At 48.3% G+C, this 27,852-nt stretch overlaps 2 protein-coding genes across 2 annotated transcripts; one reads left to right on the forward strand and one right to left on the reverse strand.

Annotated features, from left to right (window-relative positions):
• Positions 1-20,107: 20,107 nt before the first annotated feature.
• LOC123187748 (bZIP transcription factor 60) lies at positions 20,108-24,022 on the reverse strand. The gene is made up of 2 exons (XM_044599673.1): positions 22,572-24,022; positions 20,108-20,658 (listed from the first exon to the last, which is right to left on the reverse strand). Exons 1-2 carry the CDS (start codon positions 23,866-23,868, stop codon positions 20,231-20,233), a joined length of 1,725 nt encoding a protein of 574 aa, XP_044455608.1. The 5' UTR covers positions 23,869-24,022; the 3' UTR covers positions 20,108-20,230.
• A 230-nt stretch (positions 24,023-24,252) lies between these two features.
• LOC123187749 (ATP synthase mitochondrial F1 complex assembly factor 2) lies at positions 24,253-27,138 on the forward strand. The gene is made up of 4 exons (XM_044599674.1): positions 24,253-24,654; positions 26,055-26,229; positions 26,384-26,661; positions 26,756-27,138. Exons 1-4 carry the CDS (start codon positions 24,286-24,288, stop codon positions 26,861-26,863), a joined length of 930 nt encoding a protein of 309 aa, XP_044455609.1. The 5' UTR covers positions 24,253-24,285; the 3' UTR covers positions 26,864-27,138.
• The last annotated feature ends 714 nt before the right edge of the window (positions 27,139-27,852 follow it).

Here is a 27,852-nt window from a genome sequence, read left to right on the forward strand (position 1 = left end):
TGTGCCGTTGTCGGTGATGATGCTGTGTGGTATGCCGTACCGAATTGTGATATCGGTGATGAAGGTCACGGCAGTCGGACCGTTCAGTTTCTTAATTGGCTTCGCTTCCACCCACTTGGTGAACTTGTCCACTGCGACAAGTAGGTGAGTTAAACCACCTCGTGCTGTCTTGAATGGTCCCACCATGTCTAGACCCCAAACTGCGAAAGGCCAGGCAATGGGGATGGTCTTGAGTGCAGAAGCCGGCTGGTGCGGCTTGGAGCTGAACTTCTGGCACCCTTTGCATTTTTGGACCAACTCCTTGGCCTCTTCCAAGGCAGTCGGCCAGAAGAAACCGTGCTGAAAGGCTTTTGGCGACGAGTGCTCTTGAAGCCGCATGGTGTCCGCATTCGCCTTGATGGATGTCTTTGAGAATCGCCTGGCCTTGCTCTGGCTCTACGCAGCGCTGGTAGACACTAGTGACGCTGCGCCTGACCAGCTCTCTGTTGATTATGGTATAGGCCTGCCGCCCGGCGTTGTACTTGCCGAGCTGAGGTTTCATCGGTTGGTAGCTCTTTGTTCACGAGGAATTTAGGTTGGGCTGGGCCCATGAGGGTGCTGCTATTTCTTCGACTACCAGAACTATGACTTGGACGAGGGCGGCTGGGCTGGGAGGCGGCGGGTTGGAGTCATCAACTGCTTGCTGGGTTAATGAAGTCCCCATGTCGACTGGTGCGGCCCTTGGGTCGAGTTCTGGAGTCTTTGAGTCTACCACCGTAGTCCCCGGGCCGGGTTCGACTGTGGTGGCTTTGGAGTCAACAGCCGCTTGCTGGGTTGATGAAGTCCCCAGGCCGACTGGCGCGGTCCTTGGGCCGAGTTCTGGAATCTTCGAGTCCGCCACCGCAGTCCCCGGGCCGGGCTCGACTGTGGCGGCTTTGGAGTCATCCGCCAAAGTCCCCGTTCCGTCTGCCGGAGCTCTGGAGTCGGATCCGCCGTCTTCGGGAGGAGCCGGCACAAAAATGGAGTCTGATTCTGGTGAAGGCTTGACAGACGGCTTGAGGAGGCGTTGAAGGGCGACGCCAGATGGTATTGCTTGGCGGGTAGAGCCGATTCGTGCCAAGGCGTCTGCTTGGTCGTTGTCGTTTCTTGGCACATGGAGGAACTCGCACCCTTCGAAATACCCGCTGAGTTGCTGCACGAGGAAACGGTAGCTCGCCATGTTTGCGTCTTTCGCGTCCCAGTCGCCAGATGACTGCTGGACCACTAAGTCCGAGTCGCCATAACACAAGATCCGGCGGATGCCAAGTTCTTTGGAAAGCCGGATCCCGTGAATGAGCGCCTCGTACTCGGCAATGTTGTTGGATGCGGCAAAATAGATTTGCAGTGCATACTTGAGCTTGTCGCCTTTGGGAGAGGTGAGGACAACGCCGGCTCCCAAGCCGGTGCGCATCTTGGAGCCGTCGAAGTGCATCCGCCAATGGGTGGAGTCAGGCGCTGGAGGCAGGTACTGGGTCTCGGCCCAGTCGACGAGGAAGTCGGCCAGTGCTTGTGATTTGATAGCGGTGCGGGGCTGGTAGTAGATGGTGTAAGGAGCCAGCTCTATGGCCCACTTGGCCACTCGACCAGAGGCATCTCGGCTACCGATGATCTCGGCAAGTGGGGCCGTGCAGACCACTGTGATTGGATGCTCTTGAAAGTAGGGCTTCAATTTCTTGGCAGCAAAGTGTACGCCATAGCACATCTTCTGGTAGTGGGGGTAGTTCTGCTTGGAGGTCGACAGTACCTCGCTCGGGTAATATACTGGTCTCTGGACAGGCAGCGCCTTGCCTTCCTCCTTGCGCTCCACTACCATGACTGTGCTGACTACCCGGCTGGTGGCAGCGATGTACAGGAGCATAGGTTCCTTAGGAGTCGGAGCCGCCAGGACGGGTGGAGTAGTCAGCATCTTCTTCAACTGGTGAAAAGCTTCGTCTGCCTTATGATTCCACTCGAAAAAGTGGTCTTCTTCATGAGTTGGTATAAGGGGAGAGCTTTCTCGCCCAGCCGACTGATGAATCGGCTGATGGATGCTAAGCAGCCGGTGAACTTCTGCACATCCAGCAGTCGGCTGGGTACCTCCATTCTCTCGATGGCCTTGATTTTTACTGGGTTGCATTCTATGCCGCGTTCAGAGACCAGGAAACCTAGCAGCTGGCCGGCTGGTACTCCGAAGACACACTTCTCGGGGTTGAGCTTGATCTGGAACCGACGTAGGTTCTCAAATGTCTCCTTGAGGTCTTCCAACACTGTTCCACGCTTTTCTGTCTTCACCACCACGTCATCTATGTAGACGTGGGCGTTCCTGCCGAGCTGCTTGAGGAGGCACTTCTGCATGCAACGCTGAAAGGTGGCGCCGGCATTCCTTAAGCCGAACGTCATGGTGAGGTAGCAGAATGCTCCAAACGGCGTGATGAAGGCGGTCTTCAATCTGTCAGCCGGGTTCAGCTTGATCTGGTGATATCCTGAGTATGCATCCAAGAAACTTAACAACTCACATCCGGCTGTGGAGTCTATCACCTGGTCAATTCTTGGTAGAGCAAATGGGTCCTTGGGGCAGGCCTTGTTAAGGCTCGTGTAGTCAATACACATTCGCCATTGCTTGTTCTTCTTTAGCACCAGGATCGGATTTGCCAGCCACTCCGGGAAGAAAACTTCCATAATGAAGCCGGCTGCTAGGAGTCGGGCTATCTCTTCTCCGACAACTCTTCTCTTTTCTTCTGATAAGCGGCACAGGGGCTGCCTGACCGGCTTTGCATCAGATCGAACATGTAACTTGTGCTCGGCGAAATCCTTCGGTACACCTGGCATGTCTTTGGGAGACCATGCGAAGATGTCCCAATTCTCACAGAGGAAATCGACGAGCTCGCCTTCCTATTTGCTGTCGAGGTTTGCACCTACGACGGCATACCTCTCTGGGTGCTCCAGATCCAAGGGTACCTTCTTTGTCTCTTTGGCCGGCTTGAACGAACCTTCGGCTTCTGACTCCTTCGGGGCGGGCAATATCTCTGGCAGCCGGCCATCGCGACAACTCGTTCAAGGAGTCGCTTCTCGGCTGCGATCACCTGGGACTCGGCCAGCCGGCTGCTCTCGGCCGCGCAAGCGGACGACTTCCGGTAGTCGCCGGCCATAGTCAGAATTTCCCTGGAACTGGGCATCTTCATCTTGAGGTAGGCGTAGTTGGGGACCGCCATGAACTTGGCCAAGGCGGGTCGGCCAAGTAGCGCATGGTATGGGCTCTCAAGATCCACCACCTCAAACCAAACAGACTCTCTTCGGAAGTGATCTTTGTTCCCAAAGAGGACGTCAATCAGGATCTTTTTTTACTGTGACGCCAATCAGGATCTTGCCGATTGGTGAGCAGGAAAGCCCAGGAACAATGCCGTGGAACACAGTCCGGTTGTTCTGAAGCTGTCTTTGCTTGATTCCTAACTTCTCCATGGTGTCCTTGTACAGAATATTGATGCTACTGCCCCCGTCTATCAGAACTCGCGAGAAACGCGCGGCCCGTTTGTCCGTAGCAAATGTGGCGTCCAGGACCAAGGCGTAGGAGCCCGGACTAGGCATCACTTCTGGGTGGTCAGCCCTGCTCCAGCTAATGGGCTTCTCAGACCAGTGCATGAACTCTGGCGTCTCTGAGGCTACTACATTCACCTCCTGTCGCTGCAGCCGCCTGCTGCGTCGATCATCAGCCACACTGGTGAACACCACATAGGCTCCATGCTCTTCAGGGTATTCGTCTTGTACTGCGCCGACTGGCCTGACTGCCGGCTGCTGGGGCGGAGGCGGAGGCGGCTGCCCAGCAGGCGGGGGTGGCAGGAGGCCGTCTCCCTTGGCGATCCAGATGAGCCACTGGCACTTCCGGGTGGTGTGATTCGACGGCTTCGCGCCGCTGTGGAACTTGCAAGGTCCATCCAAGGTCTGCTCATAGGAGAAGGCCGGCAACCAGTTCGGCTTGCCGCCTTTCTGTCGCTTGGGCGGAGGCTGCTCTTCTGGCTGCTGGGCTTCAACGGTCGCGACCTGCCGGCTGCCGGAAGCCGGCTGCGGGGCCTTGCGCTTGTTGTCGCCCTGCTGTTGTCGCCGGCCGGCGTCTGCCGCCGGAGTTCTTGGAGCCTGAGGAGCTACTTTGCCAGTCGTGCTGATTTGAATTTCCGCCTTCATGGAGGAGTCGGCCGTGGCGTACTTGTCCGCTATGATCAGCAGCTCGTCGAGGGTTTCTGGCTCGTCGCAGAGGAGCTTGTGCTTGAGGAGGGTGCCTTCTCGGCACCCGGCTGTGAAGTACTCGATGGCCTGCACCTCGTGCACGCCCTCGCAGGAGTTCCGGAGCTCAGCCCAACGCGTGAGGTAGTCGCGAGTCGACTCGTCAGGACCTTGCACGCACAAGGAGAGCTGACGAGGCTTGGGAGGACGCTTGTACGTGCTGGTGAAGTTGCGGACGAACGCTTCAGTGAAGTCGACCCAGCTGTTGATGCTGCGGGGCTTTAGGCTGTTCAGCCATGTCCGGGCCGTGCCCTGGAGCATGAGCGGAACGTACTTTACGGCGACACGCTTGTTGCCGTTTGCTATGCTGACAGCCGTGGAGTAGTCGACTAGCCAGTCTTCCGGCTTCACGGAGCCGGTATACTTGGGCGTGTCTCTTGGGAGCGTGAACCCTCTGGGAAAGGGCTCGTCCCGAATGCGGGGCCCGAAACAAGGCGGACCCAGCTCGTCTTCTTCTTCCAGCGCCAGGGACCGGTGAAGTCGGTCGATCCGGTGGCGGGCGTCATTCTCTCCAACTCCCTCTCGGCGGCCAAGGCGGTCACCGAGAGTCGGATGGTCAACAGGCGGCGGGGAGACTCGCCTCTCCTTGCGGGGAGGGGGAGGCGGACAGTCGTCCCGTCGTTCCACTGCTCTCGGGCGGCCATCTCGGTCGCGCTCTATGGTAATGCGAGTCCGACTGTGGCTGACAGCCGGCTCCTTGTCCTTTCTTCCTCGGGCGCCGCCAGTCGGCGTCCGAGACGTCGCGCCTTGATCTCGGTGCGGGTCGTCGTTTGGCCGCTGCGGCGCCTCCGTGCGGCAGCCGGCCTCGTTCTGCGCGGCGGCCGCGTCGAGGAGCCGCTGGACTCGCTCCATCATGAGGCGGCGTTCTTCGCCCTCGAAATTGTCCAGCTCATCCGCCGCTGTCTGGGCGGCTCGGATGTTCTCCGCCGGTGTAGCGTACACGGGGCGGCTAGCCCCAAACAGGCTGGCGATGGCTACGCCGCGCTGCTGGACCGTGCCAAGGCGGCTGGGCCCTGCCGGGGCCGGCGAGCCGCCAACGGCGCGATCCATCTCCCGCTGGTAAGCTTCTGACAAGCGTCTCATGCTGGCCAGCTTCTTCGCGCCTTCAACGAGCTGAAGGCGGCGCACTTCTAACAGTTCCGCATCAGCATCTTCCGGCATGGGCGCAGTCAGGTCTTGCAGCGCTGTGCCGAGTGAGTCGGGCGCTCCTCCGCCAGGGAACTCGTCATGACTGATGACTAGCACCTCAGTGACGGTGCTTCCGTCGCTCTCTGCGTGGGGGAGAGGCTCGTCGTAGACCACCACATTGGTGGGGAACGCGTCGATCGATGCGGTGTCGGAGTCGACCAACATCGGGTCGGTGGAGCCTACGGACTCCAAGTCTACGGCAGGCTCGCCGAAAACGTGGAGTTGATCGAGGAGGCCCATGAGGAGGTTTTTGGGGCCGCCCGCGCCTGTGTCGGACGCAGGTTCGTCGGAGAGGCGGACCTCGCCGACAAGTTCGGCCAAGGAGCTGGCTGCGCAGGCGATCTCAACGCCACGTAGCGCGTCGATGCAGACTTCGCCTGGCGTCCCTGGCTGGCTGCGCTCGCCAGGGAGGAAAAGGGTTCCCGTCCAGAACAGATCTCCGGACGGCGGTGCACCAGGCCCCACGGTGGGCGCCAAATGTCGGGGGTTTGGTGCGACATATGCCAACGGATGGCTTATCATGGTGGGGGCGAGTAGAACGTCGCCGGTGCCTGGAAACGGGATAAGGTGAAGACATGCACGCCGGCGAATCTTACCCAGCTTCGGGGCTCTCCAGGGAGATAATACCCCTACTGCTGCTCTGTGGGGTCTCCGCATGATCACTATGGCCAAGTGTTTACACGGTTGCTCCTTGAGCTGTTTCTGGTGGTAGAAGAGGGCAAGGCTAGCTCTCTCCTTCTATCTGGTATGGTCTAGAACTACTGGGATCCAACCCCTTGCATGGGTGCCCTGGGGGGTTTATATAGGCCTACCCCCTAGGGGTACAATGGTAATTCGACTGGGTGCGGGTCCAGCCGTCAGTGCCTCCGACCTCCGACTTCTCCGCCGACTGCTGGGGCCCGCCGACTGGTGGGCCCCGCCGACTGGTCTGGTACGGAGCCGACAGGCCGCGTCCGCCGCGGGCGGGTCTTGCCGGCCGCTGATTACTGTAGCCGTGCTTCTGATGACGCAGGCTTGGTCATGGGGTCGTGGCAACAGCCCTGCCGCCTGGCGGGCGATCACTGTGGCCACTCCCCATCTCATCTTGATTAATGGCGCGTGGGCCCCGGGGGAGGGCTCGGCCGACTCCCCCGGGCCGACTCCCGACGGGTCCGACTGGCGGTTCTCCCGCCGTCTCCCGAGGTCTCGCTGACTGGTGGGCTCCGCTGCCTCCAGGCCGTACAGACAAGCCGTCATGGGCGCAGGACTTGGTACTGTGGTGCTGATGTCAGGGCCGACCGGGCAACAGTGCCACGCCGCACGGAGATCTTCCCGGGTACGGTGTGTTGTGGCCATGCCTGCCCTTGGTAAGGGGCGGGAGTGGGCTTCACTGTAGCCACGCCTCTACCCCGTCCCCTTTGATGAGGTCATGGGTTTGCTGGAGTCGCCGACCGACTCCCCAAAGCCGGCTTCTCTGGAAGTCGTTCCTGGAACTCGGCCGTGAGCGGGCAGTCGGCCGCCCTGCCGTCGACTCCTCAGGAGACAGCTCTTCGCCCTGGGGTCTTGAGAGGTGCATCCTGCCCTGATGTCTTGAAAGGTTATGGGACTCGGGTTGGCCTACCCGTGGCCCATTACTCCGACACGTACATGTGCCACCTCTGCGTCATGCTGAGCTTGATTCGCCGGTTCTACCACAGTAGTCAACAGGGTCGTCAGTTTATCCATGAGGTCCATCAGAATATGAGCCGGGGGCGTGCGGGGTCTCCTGACACGGCTGCGGCCGACCCGGTGGCTGTTGCTGCTGCTGTTGTGGAGTTCTGTCTAGGCTGTGTTCCTGCCATGAAAACTCCAGCCCAGTTCGGCGGCTCAAGGGGGTCCAGAATACTGCTGCCATCGGAACAGCCCCTGAGCATGCCATCCTGCAGCTGATACAAAGAGTCCGTCTCACCTGTTGATGATGTAGCGTCAGAACAGATGGCCGTCTCAGCGCCTTCCACCGATCCTTCAGAGTATTCATCGTTGTGGATGCAGCCTACGAAAGCATGCTTCACGACAGATTGAACACGGGTGATCCTCGCGCGCTGAGCCGTTTCGAAGAGGTTGGTGTGGACGTCCGGCTCAGGGCCTAACTCGCCGATCCGGCCGATGAAGACATGAATTCTGCAGAAGGGGACCCGGTACCCATACTCGATTGAGCCGGCCTCGGGGCCCCAGCCTTCGTCGTTGATGTAGAGCTTGCGCGACGACTCTTGGTCATCCGGCCCACAGCGTATCCCTTGAACCCTTCGAAGTTGCCCTTCAAGAACTCAAATACACCGTGCGCTAGCCCCACGGTGGGAGCCAACTGTCGTGGAATTGTCACGGCAGATTTCCTAGTGAAAGGACTTAGTTGTAGGGCCATCGCAACTAGGAAGCTTAAAGGGGTTAATCGGGACAAAGGACACGAGAGGTTTTATACTAGTTGGGCCCCTTATGATGAAGGTAAAAGCCTACGTCTAGTTGTGTTGATATTGCTGGGGTTTCGATTACCAAGAGGCTAGTTCGCCGGCTTGGTTATTGACCTCTTGTTTCTTACCCTAAGCCGCCACCGGGTCATCCCCTTATATACACGGGTTGACGCCTAGTGGCCTACAGAGTCCCGGCCAGCTCATAACTTGTGTCCGGCTCGGTGACTTCTTTTACGTGCCTTCTTTTACAAGTCTTTCCTTACATATGGCGGTTTACAATATTGGACCTTAAGCCGCCTCTAGGCCTTTAGGCCTTCTATAAGGTTTAATAAACTATCGCCCTGAATATTTACTGGGCTTCCTTTGTAACCCGCCATTGAGGCTGACCCGGCCCCTCCTGGGCGGGTCTTAACTGATAGTTATATCCCCAACATATTCAGTACATGGGATGTGTAAATATTACCCCTCTTGCGACATGCCTACTATGCGGCTATGCCTCTAAGTCGTGCTCCGACACGTGGGAGATATAGCCGCATCATGGGTGTTACAGGTAGTAAAGGTAAATTCTCTCTGTAGATTTGATGAAGGTGATATGCCTTGTAATAAGTCTGCTAGCCAATGCTTAGATGAGTTTGATAATTTTGTTGTTAAACAAGAAATCTCCAATGCTTATGTTGGTAGACAATTGAAATGCAATGCTTATATGATTGAACACTTGAGTGATTATATGTCTAGAGTTAAAGGTGAACTTAAACTCATTAGTAAACATGCTTCTATGGTTACCACTCAAGTAGAACAAGTACTTAAGGCTCAGAATGATTTGCTCAATGAATTAAATAATAAGAAAAATGATAATGTTGTTAGAGTTATGAATAGAGGGGGTAAAATGACTCAGGAACCTTTGTATCCTAAGGGCCAACCTAAGAGAATTGAGCAAGATTCTCACAAAACTAATTTTGATGCACCTAATTCTTCTAAGAAGAAGAAAAAGAAAAATGAGAGGACTTTGCATGCTTCTAGTGAACCTATTGTAGACACACCTAAGAATCCCAATGATATTTCTATTTCCGATGCTCAAACACAATCTGGCAATGAACATGAACCTAGTGATAATGTTAATAATGATGTTCATGTTGGTGCTCAACCTAGCAATAACAATGATGTAGAAATTGAACCTGCTGTTGATCTTGATAACCCACAATCAAAGAATCAACGTTATGATAAGAGACTCGTTGCTAGGAAGCACGATAAAGAAAGAGAACCATGGGTTCAGAAACCCATGCCTTTTCCTCCTAAACCATCCAAGAAAAAGGATGATGAGGATTTTGAGCGCTTTGCTGAAATGATTAGACCTATCTTTTTGCGTATGCGTTTGACTGATATGCTTAAAATGAATCCTTATGCTAAGTACATGAAGGATATTGTTACAAATAAAAGAAAGATACCGGAAGCAGAAATTTCCACCATGCTTGCTAATTACACTTTTAAAGGTGGAATGCCAAAGAAACTTGGAGATCCAGGAGTACCAACTATACCATGCTCCATTAAAAGAAACCATGTTAAAACTGTTTTATGTGATCTTGGAGCCGGTGTTAGTGTTATGCCTCTCTCTTTGTAATGTAGACTTGATTTGAATAAGTTGACACCTACTGAAATATCTTTGCAAATGGCTGATAAATCAACTGCTATACCCATCGGTATTTGTGAGGATGTGCCTGTTGTGGTTGCAAACGTTACTATTTTAACGGACTTTGTTATTCTTGATATTCTCGAGGACGATAGTATGTCTATTATTCTTGGTAGACCCTTTTTGAATACTGCAGGGGCTGTTATTGATTGCAACAAAGGCAATGTCACTTTTCATGTTAGTGGTAATGAGCATACGGTACACTTCCCGAGGAAACAACCTCAAGTCCACAGTATCAATTCTATTGGAAAAATTCCAATGATTACTATTGGAAGTTTTGAATTTCCTCTTCCTATTGTCAAGAAGAAATATGATATTCTTATCATTGGGGATGTGCATATCCCCGTTGAGGTAACCTACTGTTATTCGAAAATTCTCCGGTTTCATGCGATTCAGAATGAGTTTGTTAACAAGACTCGATCAACCTTGTTAGTGGATTCCTTTTGATGAGCATGAGATGGATGAAGTTAGAAAGCACAAATTTCTGTACCCTCTTTTTACTTTCTGTTATTTAGATTTAATAAAGCAAAAATAGTATTTTCTGTCTGGTTTCTGAATTATCCATGCAATAAAAGATACCCCGAAAATAAAAGTTCTCCAAATGCCTCGAAAATTTAATATGTTTTTTCTGAAATATTTAAGAATTATTGGCACTGAGGACACACCAGGGGGCCTCACCATGTGCCCACGAGGGTAGAGGGCGCGCCCTACCCCTCGGGCGCGCCCCCTGCCTCGTGGACCCCACGTGCCCCCCTCCACTTATTCTGGCACCCACACACTTTGTCTTCCTCCAAAAAAATCATCCACCAGCTCAAACCCGAGTTCTAGCTCATCTTGCTGCCATTTTCGATCTCCTAGCTCAAAGCTCCATTCACAAAACTGCTTTGGGGGATTGTTCTTCGGTATGTGACTCCTCCAATGGTCCAATTAGTTTTTGTTCTAGTGCTTTATTTATTGCTGCTTAGGTAACACCGTTCTTGAGCTTGCATGTCAAATTTATATGGTCCCGAGTAGTTTTAATGCATGATATGGCCTCTAGGCACTTGTAGGAGTAGTTGCTATCAATCTTGTTGAGTTTAATTCACTTTTATTTTGAGTTACTAAAATTTTCAGAAATTTTCAGAAAATTATGAAGAGATTTTTGAGGGGCTCTTCGAGCCGAAGCTCGAAGGATAAGCAAACTGAAGAGAATAAGAAGCCCAAATAAAATCTCCCTCGTACTGCGGAGGTTCGGTCGTGCGAATGGCCTTGTGATGAGTTCTTGAGAGAAGCCGGGATTTATGAAGATTTTTATTATTTGACTGAGAATGCAGGCCTCACCGACTTCCTCCCTGACCAGCGTGAACAGTATCTCCTACTCACCAATATTTTTGTGCAAAATTTTCATTTCCATGTTAGGAGATCGCCACCTTCGATGGAATTTTATTTATATAATGAGCATAAGGAGATGTCACTTTATGACTTTTGTGCGGTTTGCAAGTTGCCCTTTGAGGGCAGCATAGAGGAACCACATCGTAATGATGTGGAGGGATTTATTGATATGATTGCTGTAGGGGAAACAAGGAAAGTTTCCGATGCAAGAATCACTAGCATACATTTTCCTGTTCTACGTTACTTTGCAATATTTGCTAGTAGATGCTTAATTGGTCGTGGGAACAGCGGAAATCTTAGTGCCCCTAATATTGTTATTTTGCGCCATGCCTTGTTTCGTCATACCACTTTTAGTTTAGGCGCTATTGTTGCTAAACGGTTAAATCTGAACCTTACAAAGGGCCCCGTCTTTGGAGGCATCTTTGCCTCGCGACTTGCTGCACATTTTAATATACCAATTAGGCATTTTGAGAAAGAGGAAAAGTTGTTGCCTCCTATTTTTCTATATTATGAGATTATGGTAGCACATGATTTTATTATTAAGAATAAGAAGAAGATGCTTAACTACACATTGATATTTGATAAAAAAAAATACTTTGAGACTATTACTGTGCCAGTTGTCGGTGCTCATACTTTTTCATTGTATCATCCATGCTAGTTTATTTTCTGTTTTAAGCTTTCTTCTTGTGTGTTTGAAAAACATTAATAAAAAATAATTTAGTTGTAGCCTTTAGCTAGTTTACTTTCCATGCTTGTAGTAGTAATAATTAAAAGAAAACCCAAAAAGATTTCTCGTTCTTTTTTTGTTTGTTGGGAGCTTTCCCGTGTAAATAGTTTTATTTCTTTTCTTTGGGGATCGAGAGGAGAAGACCATAATGAAAATGTTGAGTGGCTCTCATATGCATTGTGGTTGATCTAACAAAGAGCCCATATTACCTTGTCTTCTTCCTTGAATTGAATGCTTGTAGATTCCAGCTTAGTCCAATGCATGTGCACTATTATTATTATCTACACTATTCAGTTGTGCAAGTGAAAGGCAATAATGACGATATATGATGGACTGATTGAGATGAGAGAAGCTGGTATGAACTCGACCTCTCTTGTTTTTGTAAATATGATTAGTTCATCGTTCCTGATTCGTCCTATTATGAATGAAACATGTTTGCAATGACAATTAGAATTATAGTTGCTCATGCCATGCTTAAGTAGCTAGGAGTTTATAATGGTTTACCTTGCGTGCCAACATGCTATTAAAATTGTTGTGATGTGGTATGATAGGGTGGTATCCTCCTTTGAACGATTCAAGTGGCTTGACTTGGCACATGTTCACGCATGTAGTTGAAACAAATCAACATAGCCTCCACGATATTTATGTTCATAGTGAATTATATCCTACTCATGATTGCATTCAGTGTTGATTACTTTTAATGCATGTTCATGACTGTTGTCGCTCTCTAGCTGGTCGCTTCCCAGTCTCTTTCTAGCCTTCACTTGTACTAAGCAGGAATACTGCTTGTGCATCCAATTCCATAAACCCCAAAGTTATTCCATATTAGTCCACCATACCTTCCTATATGCGGTATCTACCTGCCGTTCCAAGTAAATTTGAATGTGCCAAACTCTAAAACTTCAAATGAAATTCTGTTTTGTATGCTCGAATAGCTCATGTATCAACTAGGGTTGTCTATATCTTCCATGCTAGGCGGGTTATTCTCAAGAGGAGTGGACTCCGCTCCTCACTCACGAGAAAATGGCTGGTAACCGGGATGCCCAGTCCCATGCTCAAATCAAATCAAAATAGTTGCAAACAAAACTCACCCAGAATTGTTGTTAGTTGGAGGCACCTATTGTTTCGGACAAGCCATGGATTGATGTTTGTTGGTGGTGGGAGTATAAACTTTACCATTCTACTTGGGAACCGCCTATAATGTGTGTAGCATGGAAGATATCGAGATCTCTCGGTTGTTATGTTGACAATGAAAGTATACCGCTCAAAATATTATTCATCTCTATTTCAAAATCGAGCTCTAGCACCTCTACAAATCCCTGCTTCCCTCTGCGAAGGGCATATCTATTTACTTTTATGTTGAGTCATCATCCTCTTATTAAAAAGCACCAGTTGGAGAGCACTATTGTCATTTGCATGTATTATTATTAGTTTATATTGAGTATGACTGTGACTGGATCTCTTTTGCCATGAATTACAATTTCCAGTCAGCCCTTGATCTTCAGGGGTGCTCTGCATTTATGTTTTGCGGTCTCAGAAAGGGCTAGCGAGATATCATCTTGTTATATCATATTATGATTGTTTTGAGAAAGTGTTGTCATCTGAGATTTACTATTATTGCTCGCTAGTTGATTATGCCATTGATATGAGTAAACATGAGACCTAAATGTTATTGTGAATATAGTTAGTTCATAATCTTTGCTAAAAACTTGAATGCTGGCTTGACATATTTACGACAATATGAGTAAACAGAGTTTGTAAAAGTTTTTCTTTATCACTTTCAGTTTATCAACTGAATTGCTTGAGGACAAGCAAAGGTTTAAGCTTGGGGGAGTTGATACGTCTCCAACGTATCTACTTTTCCAAACACTTTTTGCCCTTGTTTGGGACTCTAACTTGCATGATTTGAATGGAACTAACCCGGACTGATGCTGTTTTCAGCAGAATTGCCATGGTGTTATTTTTGTGCAGAAATAAAAGTTCTCGGAATGACCTGAAAATCAACGGAGAATATTTTTGGAATATATAAAAAAATACTAGCGAAAGAATCAAGGCCAGGAGGCCCACACCCTGTCCACGAGGGTGGGGGCGCGCCTACCCCCTGGGCGCGCCCCCTGCCTCATGGCCCCCCTGGTGCTCCACTGACCTCAACTCCAACTCTATATATTCACTTTCGGGGAGAAAAAAATCAGAGAGAAGGATTCATCGTGTTTTATGATACGGAGCCGCCGCCAAGCCCTAATCTCTCTCAGGAGGGCTGATCTGGAGTCCGTTCGGGGCTTCGGAGAGGGGAATCTATCGCCATCATCATCATCAACCTTCCTCCATCACCAATTCCATGATGCTCACCGTCGTGCGTGAGTAATTCCATCGTAGGCTTGCTGGATGGTGATGGGTTGGATGAGATTTATCATGTATTCGAGTTAGTTTTGTTAGGGTTCGATCCCTAGTATCCATTATGTTCTGAGATTGATGTTGCTATGACTTTGCTATGCTTAATGCTTGTCACTAGGGCCCGAGTGCCATGATTTCAGATCTGAACCTATTATGTTTTCATGAATATATGTGAGTTCTTGATCCTATCTTGCAAGTCTATAGTCACCTATTATGTGTTATGATCCGTTAACCCCGAAGTGACAATAATCGGGATACTTACCGGTGATGACCATAGTTTGAGGAGTTCATGTATTCACTAAGTGTTAATGCTTTTGTCCGGTACTCTATGAAGAGGAGGCCTTAATATCCCTTAGTTTCTAATAGGACCCCACTGCCACGGGAGGGTAGGACAAAGATGTCATGCAAGTTCTTTTCCATAAGCATGAATGACTATATTCGGAATACATGCCTACATTACATTGATGAAATGGAGCTAGTTTTGTGTCACCCTATGTTATAACTATTGCATGAGGAATCGCATCCGACATAATTGTCCATCACTGATCCATTACCTACGAGCTTTTCATATATTGATCTTCGTTTATTTACTTTTCCGTTGCTACTGTTACAATCATTATAAAACCAAAACTATTAATTTTGCTACCGTTACCACTACTATCATACTACTTTGCTGCAGATGTTAAGTTTTCCAGGTGTGGTTGAATTGATAACTCAGCTGCTAATACTTGAGAATATTCTTTGGCTCCCCTTGTGTTGAATCAATAACTTTGGGTTGAATACTCTACCCTCGAAAACTGTTGCGATCCCCTATACTTGTGGGTTATCACCACCCCCCTCCCATGACCTTCAGTTTTTTTACAAAGACTACAACTATAACTATTCTTCTTCTTCGATGGCAAGATCTTCGAAACGTGCCTTCAGTTCTTTGTTGTCTGCGGTGTGTTGGGCTCTCCTTCTGCTAGTTCCCCATCTTCCAAGGTCATTAATGTTTCCACCATATCTGGGTCAGGCTTGTTCTTCTCTCCTCAAGTATTCTTCCAGCTAGGCTGAAAGTAGACTCCGATGATGTTGATGAAACGTGTACTCATAACACATCCCTTGCTAATATGGAAAGTACCAAATATGCAAGCTTGTGGTCAGAACACCACTACAATATGTCGAAGTCATCCCCGTCATCTTCATCGAAGCTGACTTTGTCGTTGTTGAGATACTTCGCAAACTCCCTGCCACCTAATGCTCATGTGGAAGAGCTCGAGGTAGAGGAGAAAGAACCAAATATCTTGCTCCATGCTCCTCTTTTTTTTCATGCAGTTGGTGCCGGTGGAGGTCATTGCATCCGAAATCCGGCATACTTTTGTTCATACTTACATAACTTCAGAAAGCTTATCACGAACATCAGTGAAATAAGCAGAATAATCTAAATGTAGGGAACCAACTAGAACATCGAGTGCATTAGCAAACATATCAAGTTTAGCCCTAAGGTCCAGGATAAATGCAAATGCATACAACATATGGATTTCTTTCCGGTATTTCAAATAATTAAGTTTCATGTGAGCAATAACTTCAAGTAATAACTCATCGCTTTCGTATGCATTCACATGAGTAGGAATGTATACAATACTATGCACCATTAAAGGAGATGTGGGATAATAAACCCAAGAAAAATAAATTGTTGCATCATAAAATTTCACCAAAAACTTGGTCAATATTGAAGAAAGACGCCAACTTGTAGGAGTGATTACTGCGATTTGTAGTCGTTATATTTGATCTTACAAAACTATAGGTATGAATCTTTTTCATCAAAAATTTCATACTCTTAGAATGTTCTCGATATCATGTTATGAGTACATGGAATTTTGTAATATTTTTACATCAATTCTTTTCCCTCAAACAAATAAGAATCTAAAAGCTTCTCTCATCCCCGATCGACCACCTGTAAAAGCCGTATTGGCCATAAACCTTTCTTCAACTATAGTTTAAAACATTTGAATTGTATAATCACATACTTTTTTCCATCAGATAATCAATTGACATGAAGACATCGCTTTGTTTGTGGAGTATTTCATGTGATAAATACTTCTAGATGTAGTACACATGGCAGCATTCAATGAAATATGGAAGGATATTGAACGACCAATGTCACTCCATTTTGCCACTTCTCATCCATCAGATCGAGTTAATCCATTTATTTGTATTCAAAGTTAATCCTATGGTATATGCATTGTTTTGATACATTGATGTTTGTTAATGCACTTCTAAAAAAATACACAAACTTATCCACAAATCTTATCATCAAACCAACGAGACTCTTATAATTCCATAAAAACAAAATATATCGGAGACAAACAGATTTTCAAACTCAAATTGAAAATTTGCTAAATCACATATAGTGAATAACTATACATAACACTTCACAATAAAACATCATGATACTTAAAATTAAACTAGCTGCAACATTAATTATAGATATATTAAACTATATAATTATAGCTAACAACAAGCTAATCCTCCTCCCAGAGGAAATGTTGTGGACGAACGGTGAAGTGCTCCTCTTCCTCCCATGGTTGGAGGGGACCACGACCGCCGCCATGCACCGCCGTGGGGTTTCTCCCCTTTCCCTCCTCCTCCTCCTTATCCTCATCGCTTTAGTTGTCCGAGCTCGAGGAATCGTTCGACACGACAACGACAGGGACTTGCTGGAATGAGTAGGCGAACCAGTGAATCATGAGCAACCTCAAAGCATCTCCACCCGCCCCCCAAGAGCCCCCCAGGGCACTTTTTTATCGCCGGTGCCAAAAAAACGCCCAGCCACGCCCCCAGGAGCCCAAATTCGCCGGTTGGGCCAAAATTGGCGCCAGCGGACCCAGGCCGAACCTAGCGCTGTGGGGGCCGACCGGGGGCGCCGGGGAAAAGAAAAATGGCGCCAAAACTTCCCACGCCCGATTCCGACCCTGTGGGCCTCCTCATCGCCTCGCCTCGGCTCCCGCGTGAATCGATGCCAAGGCTGCCGCCGGTCAGCCTTCCATTGATCACGGGCCGATGCCGTTGTGGTCGTGGCTGGGAACCGATTCCCCCTCCCCCCCCCACACACACACCGAAATTTTCACTGGCAACGCCCCAAGAGGCGCTATTTTCGCCCAAAAAACGCCCTTAGGGGCCGGACGGCTGGAGATGCTCTCACCATGGTGAATTCGGGTTCGATTCCAGCATCATTTGGGGGGAACATGGGTGGCGGCTAGATATAGTTTGAGTTTGTGGGGGTGCCGATAAGAATTTTATAGTGTCGGCGAGGTAAAGCGGCAACATGCCGTACAAGGATCCACTTATTCAAAGGAGAGGAGATAAAGTGGTGAGCAATAATTTTGGAATGCCCTCCAGCTAAGTCTGAAGCGGTACGTAGTAAATGATACATTCATTTTGCATCATGTTTTCCTACTATTATTTTTATTGTCTTAATGTTATATTTCACTTTTAGATACAATTATAATGTCATTTCTCTCTTAAATTGCAAGTTACATCAGAAGAGGGAGAATGCCGGCATCTAAGAGCATCTCCAGCCGCGCCCCCAACAGGACCCCCAGGCCACTTTTTCGGTGTCGGCGCCAAAAAAACGCCCCATTCACGCCCCCAGGATGCCGAAAAACGCCGGTTCGGTCCTTTTTTCCGCCCGGCGGTCACAGGCCGAACCCGGCGCACTGGGGGCAGTTGGGGGCTCCAGCGCAAGGGAAAAGCGTGGCTGGCCCACGCCGTCAGGGGAAAAGTCAAGGTTTTCTTCCTCGACTCGCCTCCCACCCCCCGCGCCCTCGGCCGCTAGTAGCTATATCCCGGCGCCGCCCGCCGCCTTTCCCCACTAGATAGCCATTCCACGCCAGAAAAATAGCAGAGCTTCGCCGCGGCAGCCCCTCCAACAGCAGTTGGGCATTTCCGACCGCCGTTTCCGGCCGCGGAGGGGCAGTTTAGCGGCAGGTACACGCCCACCGGGCGCAAGGTGTTCGGTGATTTGCCTGCCTCGGCGATGGACTCGGATGACGAGGAAGCACTCACCGCGCTGCTGGAGGAGGAAGTCGAGGCTGACGTCCAGGAAGAAGAGCATCTCATGGTGCTCGTCGCCCTCGCCCAGCTGCTGGCGAGCAATGAAAAGCCGCGACGAGGTGGCTCGGCGCCGGGGCGGGTGAAAGCAAAGAACCGACATCGTCTCAAAGGCTACTGCATGCTCTACTCCGACTACTTCGCCGATGCTCCACTTTACGGCGAGAAAACATTTCGGCGCCGTTATCGGATGAGCCGAAAGCTCTTCCTCAGGATTGTGAATTCCATCCGGGAGTTCGACAACTACTTCAAGTGCAAGATGGATTGCACCGGCGCCCTTGGATTCACCTCCATCCAGAAGTGCACGACATCGATGAGGATGCTTGCATACGGAGCTCCCGGTGGTTCACTCGACGACTATGGGCGCATGGCCGAGTCCACCAGCATAGGGTGTTTCTACAAGTTCTGTCGGCAGTGGTGGCAGTGTTTGGACCGCAATACTTGAGAACACCCAATACGGAAGACACTGCTCGGATCCTAGCACAAAATGCAGCAAGAGGATTTCCTGGGATGCTTGGAAGCATCGACTGCATGCATTGGAAATGGAAAAATTGTCCATTTGCTTGGCAGGGGATGTACAATGGCGCCAAAGGCGGTTGCAATGTGGTACTTGAGGCGGTGGCCACACAGGACCTCTGGATTTGGCACTCCTTCTTTGGTATGCCAGGAACTCACAATGACATCAACGTGCTGCAGTGCTCTCCTGTCTTTGCCAAGCTTGTTGAAGGTCATTCTCCTCCGGTGAACTTTGAGATCAATGGGCGGCACTACAACAAGGGGTACTATCTAGCTGATGGCATCTATCCGAGATGGTCGACATTTGTGAAGACGATCTCAAACCCTGTGCCAGGAGGCAAGAATGCCTGGTTTGCGAAGGTTCGGGAGGCTTGCAGGAAGGATGTCGAGCGGGCATTTGGTGTGCTCCAATCTCGATTTGTTGTTGTCCGGTACCCCGCTCGGACCTGGTCGAAAGATCAAATGTGGAAGATTATAACTTGCTGTGTCATCTTGCACAACATGTTCATCGAGAGCGAGCAAGAAGACCCAGTGTTTGACACTGAACCATACTACAGGCAGGGTCCTCTAGCCAAAGTTGATCACCAGCTACCGGCAACCTGGACTGCCTATCTCAGTATGCGTCAGGAGATCCGAGACCCACAGGTGCATCATCAACTGCAGCAAGATCTGATAGAGCATCTATGGAGGCTCAAGGGCGACGCCGCGCGTGACGTGTGATGAAATATGAGTTTTTTATTTGTTGAACTATATAATTTGTATTGAACTATTTGTTGTTGTACTATTTTGTTGAAGTATTTGATATTTCTGTGATGAAATATATAATAAAAAAATTATGTGTATAATTGAACACCGAACAACGGCGAACCACGCCGAATATGGGCCTATTGTCGCTCATATGGACCCTTTATTCGCCGAAATGGGGTTGAAAAGTGAGCCAATATCGGTGCCTGGGAGCGACGACTGGGCGCGAAACCGCCCCAGCGCCGATTGAATCGCCGGCTCGCCTCCAGGGGATGATTTTTATGCGCCCTGGGGGGCGAACGGCTGGAGATGCTCTAAGAATTGTACGAATGAAGCTTGCTTGAAATTAGCACCCACAACCTCCGAATATGAGGCTCACGAGCTCGAGCGGGCCAATATGATATGGGCGTGTCATGACTCTTGTTTGAGTGCCATTTTGGCTCAAAATCGCAATATTAGGGTTGGGCCAATATGATCATCTCTTCAAGAGAGAAAGTTTGTCTAATTCTATGAATCTTTACAAGACCATACCCTACTCGCATCAGTATCTTGCAATATTGCGACAAGATCACAGAAGACTAGGGCATTAATTTTTGATCACCTTGGCCAAGTTTGGAAAATGAAATTGTGTGAGAGATAGGCAAGCAGATAAAAGCACATATATGGCAGTAATAAACAGTCAACTGATTATTTGAGTTAATTAACTGCAACTCTATTAACATGCACAGAACATCAGTTCCTTTGGGAAAATTCCAGTCCTGTTAATCGGTAGTATAACCTAAACACACACTGCTCCGGTGAAAACCCAGCTCACAGATGAGGGCTATGGGTTTTGAACGGCAGGACGCAAGAGTAAGTGACATACTTTACACTGTCAACAAGGACTACAACAAATATACGCGACAATGACTTCGAAGAGATCCTTCCATCAGCGTCCACTCTCGGGTCAGCCAGGACAGAGACCACCACTGATGAAGCCGGTTTGTTTCCAGCAAAGCTCTCGTTCTTGGGGTGCGCTTTGAGGTGATCGGTGTGGTTGGACGTTGAACCTTTTAGGGGAACGGCCATGGAATGTAAAATCCTTCTGTTCTTGACCTTATCGGACTGACTGGAGGTGAGGTTCTCCGTGGAGTTATGTGATGCGTTGTGCATACCACTGGAGTAGACAGGAACAATGGTGGTCGGCGATATATCAAACTGGAACACTTCGGTGCACATTCCGGAGCTCAACATAGGACCTGAAAAAAAATGGGAAGGAATAACTTTCAGCAAATGAAGAAGGAAACTACTTGCAGTAACAGTGTACAATTGAATTCAACTGTTCAAAAGCTACTGAGATAGCACACACTTCTTCCTACAGGATCAAATCCCTAATGTCAAGCTACAATTCAGTTCTTCACAAATATATGTATAGTTGTACAATGGCAACTGAGATAGCACATCACATTGCTACTCAATTCGGGTGTCACAACTACATACACAAAACCGGCAGAAATTAGCAAACTAACAAAAAACATGCTATTGGTACAGTCAATTACATGCTCTATCAAGCCCAGCTAATCATTTTACACTGGGTTTCGCCAGAGTATAGATTGCACCGGTACGAATACGCGTATCAGTATCAGGGCAATACAGATACATGAATATGTCATTTCTGAAAAGTGTCAATACGGGGATACATTTGACTATTTTTGAAAATAATATAAAAAGTATGTTATCAATTAAGCACCAAGCCATTTAGCATATATTTAGTCAGTGCAATCCATTATCTTCCATCATCTTATCCATGATTCCAACAAAAGCAAGAACCAACAGCCAAAGGATAACAGCAATTTACCAAACATAAAAGTTCAGTTAGATACAAAGGGAGGAGGAGGAGGAGGAGGAAATCAACAGTCTTCCATTAGATAGAATTCTATAGGATAGTGGGGGGAAGGGGAGCAGGAGCACCGGGGGAGCCTTCCACCGGCACTACTAGAGCTTGAGAAGTATCGGGGACGTAACGGGAAAGAATCAGTATCGGATACGGTATCCGATACGGATACACTGGTTGCTGGAAGTATCAGTGTTTTCTTCCGTCAGACTCTGTCAGAGCTTTCATCAATGACGAGTCAAATTTATAATACCACAATAGTCCACAAACCATCAATGTTGTATGTTAAAAGCAACCAATCGGAAGCAACAACTATCAGCAAATGAAGGAACAGACTAGTTGCAGTAACTAACTGCTGTTAATGACAGGTTTAATTGAATTAAACTGGACAAAGGCAACTGAGATGGCACCTATTTTTCCTACAAGAATAAATCCCTAATGTCAAGCTACAATTCGATTTTCTAGAAATTTTCTATAAATACATGTGTAACTGTACAATTGCAAGTGAGATAGCACATCACATATCTCAATGCAAACAATTTAGAAATGTATGCCACCCAATTTGGACAACTAAATACACAGAAATGACGGAACTTAAGGAAAAACATGCTACTGGTACAGTCAATTACATGCTCTATCATGTTCAACTAAGCATTTTACATTGGGTTAGTCAAATTATTTCAAGAGCAATGAAGTTTTAGGGACATGCTAAATTTATATATGCTGCATCAGTCCACAAGTAATATTGTACTCCCTCCGTAAAGTAATATAAGAGCGTTTAGAATACTAAAGTAGTGATCTAAACGCTCTTATATTAGTTTACAGAGGGAGTATGTTATAACATGCATACTGATACTGCGTCCATGCACGAGCACATGTTGTGTAATATGCTGCATTAGCAATTGTTGCAACTGCACAAGGCAATAATACACCAAACATAAACTCTTGGAATGCGTTCATTGACCAAGTGACATAACCATATAAGCCCATGATCGCCTCGTTATCCATACTAAATGGTAACCACTTTTCAAGTTGTCTACTGATCGAAACAGAGGCATCCACTAGATAATATTTCCAGAAAATTGCCACCCTTATGTTGGCTAAGTTACTTGCAAACATAAAAACATTATCTATTAGGAAGTTGCATCAGCTAGTGACTGCTACATTCGTATCAAGGTCACAGTATGATAACAAGTATAAAACCGACATGGCACACACACACATGAGTAATTTGTTTTTCAAATCTAAAGCACTATGCAACTTTTGTAGCATCCTTACCTGACATTGCTTCACTAAACCATTGTGGCAGTAATTCATCATCGTCTCTGTATATGCTTCCATCTCCAGGAGGTAAAGCCATCAGTTTATTTTTTATTGCTTTAGCAGATTCCATGACTTCTCCAGAATTCAACTGAGCAACATGGCCAGGAATTGCCAAACTAGTATCTTCTTGTCCTTGGTTACATGAAGTCTTCCCATCAGAGTGACACATGCGCGAAGAGGCTTTCTCACTCGCAACAACAGACCGGATAACCAAATTTCCATTGATCTTGACATGCTTCCCATTCCTAGGAATATACAACAACGCCGGGAGCGTCTCACTTGAATTATGCGGCAACTTCGAATCAACACCTTCCAAGACACCATCTCGAGGCCCGTCAACAGCCAGAACCCTCCCATGACGTGATTGTGATGGACCAAGCACAATTCCTTCTCGGGAATCAACTGCTCCATACATCCGATTTACCGCAGGAACCAAACACCCACAGAGCATCATCAGGAACAGCAATCCAAGGAGGCTAACACTAGCAACCTTCTTGGTCTTCCTAGACTTCTTGGCCGGTGGCTCTGCGGCAGCCGACGCAGGCTGCTTGGTTTTCAGCCGAGGTATCGGCATGAGCGGCACTTGGGAGCCGTGCGCTCCCATCGCATAAGCCGGGTGCATCCATGGCAGCGGCAAAGGGTACAATCCAGGGTACATCGGCAGCGGCGGCGGGACGCCTGCGCCACCGGCACCGGCCAGTTGCTGCTTGAGAGCGGCGTTCTCAGCCGTGACGCAGGAGATCCTGGTGGAGAGGTCGGCGATGGTGGCCTGCATGGCCTTGACCTTCCCCTCCAGCTCCTCCACGTACTGCTTCTTCCTCTGCCGCGACAGGTGTGCGCTCTCCCTGTTCCGCACCAGCCGCGCCCGCCGCTTGTCGTCCTCACCCTCCCCGTTCATAGCCTTGCCGTCGCTTCCAGCGCTCGCGCTCCTGGAAGACGTCTCCGAGGACTCGTCGTTCTTCAGGCCGCCGTCCGCTCCGGCACCGGAGCCGGAGGAGGAGTCCCCTGCCCCGCCCGGCGACCCGGCCGAGGAGGAGGACGTGGCGAGCGGCGGCGGCGGCGACGGGAGCTGCACGTCGTCGGTGGGGAGGAGGTCGAGGTCGAGGTCGAAGTCGAAGTCGATGTCCAGATCGTCGAGATCGAAGCCGTCCAGGGCGAAGGCGTCGTCGTCCCCGACGGGGCCGTGCGGGAACTCCGGCAGGTCGTCGGGGAAGGGCAGGTCCGCGAAGGGGGACGCCTCCGCGATGGCCATGGCGCGAGATCCGGTCACGGCGAGCGCATGCGCGACGGCGGGGCGGCCGGTCGGGGTCCTGGATCTCGCGCGGCGCGGTCGCCGTAGCGTGCAGGGTTTGCAATGTGGGAAGGGAAGGGAAAGGAAAGGCAGGAACTGCAGCTGGGGAATTCGGTCCGAGTCGCTGGTCGCCTCTTTGGCGTCGTCGAGACGAACCGGACCCACCATGCGCGGCCGCGTGGGGGCGGTGGGGCCTAAGTCAGACGCCAGACGCGTCTGGAACGTTCTCCGGGCCTCCTTGATGGGCCTGCATGGGCCAGAGAGCAGCCTGCTGGGTTTACAAATGGGCCGGGTTCGTTGACGGGCTGGAATTACTTTTGTAGGGTACTACAGATTGGGAGAGTGAAGGCCCAGGTGAAGCGGCGACCAGGCAGAGGAATGGCGACCATACTCGCGGGCCGCCGCCTGCTCCTCCTGCGGCGATGCGCGGCCGGGCGGCGGCTGCTGGGCACGGCGGCGGAGGCGTCTCCGGGCGGGGAGGAGGCGGGGGGCGAGGCGATCTACGTGAGGAAGCCCTCGTCCTCGTCGACGCGGGACGAGACCTCGGTGTCCATGCCCATGTCGTTCATGACGGGGTCCGTGGTGGGGAAGCGCTTCTACCGCGACGCCACCGTGCGCCGCGCCGACGACGGCAACGGGTGGACGGTCATGCTCGACTACCGCACCCTCAAGACGCCCGCCAAGCGCCCGCTCAAGCTGCACTCGCGCACGCTCGCCATGGCCGTCGCCGCCGAGTGGGAGTACCAGGTCTTGACCCCATTGCCTCTCCTCCTCTCTTCTCCTTCCTGTTCTGTTGTTTGGGATCACTAGGGTTCTGTATTATGGTGAATTATGTGAAGATTTAGTGAAATTTCATTCTATTTTACATTTAAAATGCACCGAATCTAGGTTTTCATCGTACTATTTAGTGCCGCGACTGAATTGCTTTTAATATTCTCATTTCTTCCCCTTTATCGTGTCATGAGCAGTTCTAACTGATCAAAATGGTCGTTTGGCTATAAGTAGAAGGAAACAAGTAAACAGTACTCAAAATGCAGTCCATCAGCATAGATCTGTTGCATTTATGCATAACGGGTAGTTCATTGCCTTCTGTGGAGAATAGAGCACCTTAGAGTTGAATTTGCACCTCCGATCTCTAGAGAGGCAACAGAGGTTGAAAATGAAACTAAAGCAAAACTCAATATGGCGGATGAAATCGCAAAATATAAGTTGGTTTTGACATGTTTTTGTTAATTCACTATTTTTTGTGTCATGAGCAGTTGTAAGATGCCTGTATGGTTATTTGGGAAGAAAGTAAAAATGGTACAGTAATGCAGAATGCGCAGTTCATTGCCTACTGTGGGGAATATAGAGTATAATTTGTTTGGTGTCAAAAAGTGGTAGGAAACCAATCATGTTCATAGCACATTGTAGAGTTGAGTATTCATTTCTGATCTCTAGAGAGGCAATAGAGGTTGAAAATGAAATAAAGCCTCAATATGGCCAATGAAATTGAACAATATAACTTGGTATTCACATGTTTGTTACTTTGCTCTTTTTTGTGTCATGAGCAGTTCTAAAATGCCTGTATGGTTGTTCGGCAAGAAAGTAAAAAGGAAATAAATATTAGTGTTTGCAATATAATATGTTGGTGTACGTTAGTTGTGTTATGCAGAATGTGCAGTTCATTGTCTTCTTTGGAGAATAGAGCACATTATAGTGTCTTCTGATCTCTAGAGGCAGAGAGGTTGAAAATGAACATTCCCACTGTCAGCTCCTCGAATAAAATTAGAACAAGGCCCATATGGCCGATGTACCCTCAGTATGTCATCTCTTATACACATCATAAATAGTACGCATATGCTGCAGTAGCTGAATTTAAGGAGAACTAGTGGTTTGATAGTTTTTACTTAGTTAAGCGAATCTATGTTTTTGCATGGCTGAGTTGCAGCTTCAAATGTTCCCCACTGTAACTTATAACGTGCAAGCTACTAGAGTTGTTACAATTTTGAACAACTTGCTTTTTTTGGTCTGCTGCTCATCTACCACCCTGTAGGAATGTGGGATTGTATCTGAAATAACTTTTATGGAAAAAAATGTTTCGTGTATTTAATTCCATACTTTCTAGATCAATGGGTACTGGTACTGAAAGTTCCTTATTTTCATAGGAACAAGATGGAATCCGGCCTTTTACGATGCCTCTTATGAAGCTTGCTTGTACTGCACTGGAGAGAGTTCCGCTGACACGAACGAAAATAATTAGCAATTTGATGCAAAAATTCCATCAAGATTTGGTATTTTGCCGCTCACCTGCCGATGATGAACTTACCAAAGGAGTTTATGGTAATGTACCAAAAGAATTTCTCATAAGTTGGTGCAGTTGTTGTGCTCCAACATGAGTGAACTGGTTTCAGGCTACTTAGATCCATACAATTAAGTTGCAGATGCTCTGTGTCATTTGCACCGATTTCTCATGCTTTCTTACTTTTATGTGCAGAAAAACAGAAGGAGAAAATTGACCCAATACTGGACTGGGTCAACTCTGAGTTTGGGGTCAAGCCTGTTGTGTACACAAGTTTCTTAGGAGGGAAGCAGGATGAGCGGCTAGCTAAGGCTGTAGAAACCGTTCTGAAGGATGCAAATGATTATGAGCTGGCATCTATTGATGCTATGGCCGCAGCAGCCCATTCCCTGGTAATCCCTCTCGCAATATTTAGAGGAAAGTTGGGAGTTGATGAATCCATTGAGCTAATCAGGCTTGAAGAAGATCACCAGGTGTGATATCGCAACCATTTTGTTTCTTCACTTGACTTTTTTCTTTTCTTCTCTTTGCTTCTGTCTTATGGTCTTTATTGTTCCATAACCCCAGGTCGATCGATGGGGCTTGGTTGAAGGAGGCCATGATGTTGATATTGCGGACCTTAAAGTCCAGATGTCATCGGCTGTTGTGTTCCTTCAACTTTCATGGCTGAAGTAACCTTTTGATCGATGATAATCTGCGTAATTGTTTCTGCTTTTTTTTCTTGAGCTTGTATCATGAAGAGTTGTAGAATAATAATTAGCCGCAGATGGTTAAGAGAAAACAAAGTACCGGTATTCAACAGGTGCTGATGCTGAACTCTTGATTAAACAGAGCTCAGTGTGTTATGTTAGCAAGGGTGTATGAAAATCCAACATCCTTTTCTGGATCCCAGTGGTCTCTGGTTATGAAGGGTAAAATGCAATCAATAGCAGAATTCTGGTTTGGTGTGATGAGGACTGCAGCAGCAGAACAATGCCAGCGCTGCATCGTCGGTCGTTTCGGACCATGCTGTACCAAATGGCTGCCGATTTCTGAATGTGTAAAACACTGCAGCACAATTTTCCAGTTTATATAAGATGTAATAAATTATTGATGTGAACTAAACTGAAACGAGTGTGAAGTTAGATAACCCCATGCTACGGCTGGTGTGCCGTGGTTTTCTATCTAAGGTGTGTACGTCCTAGTTATTGATGTGAAAGAATACCAAGGGCCTCCTAGTTCCAGGGAGAAGTGGAAGAAAAATGTAGGAATATATTCTTTTTTCCTATGTTGATACTATGTATACGTTTATTCAAAGGAAAAGGGCAAAGAAAGCATAGATACTTTTTTCCTTCGATCTCACTTTCAAAGGAAAAACACGGGAAATCTAACATCGACAAGGAGCTATTTTTGAATTTCCGTGTGCACGAAGAACAGGACTAGTTACATATTTTTATGTTGTGGTTTGATTTTTATTTGACCATATTTACTAGTATTTTTTTTAGAATTTTTTTCATTCAAATCACGAAACAGTACAAAGTAGTTGACCCTTACAAGCATACTGAAATGCAAACACAAAGGACCATGAACACCTAGAGTACCCTAAGACAACTATAACACAAGAAGATCTCCGAAGCCCTATGTCATCATTCCTGAATCTTGAGAGAAGACCCCGGCAACAGAAG

This window comes from Triticum aestivum, chromosome 2A, assembly GCF_018294505.1.
Source record: "Triticum aestivum cultivar Chinese Spring chromosome 2A, IWGSC CS RefSeq v2.1, whole genome shotgun sequence".
NCBI classification, from domain to species: domain Eukaryota; kingdom Viridiplantae; phylum Streptophyta; class Magnoliopsida; order Poales; family Poaceae; genus Triticum; species Triticum aestivum.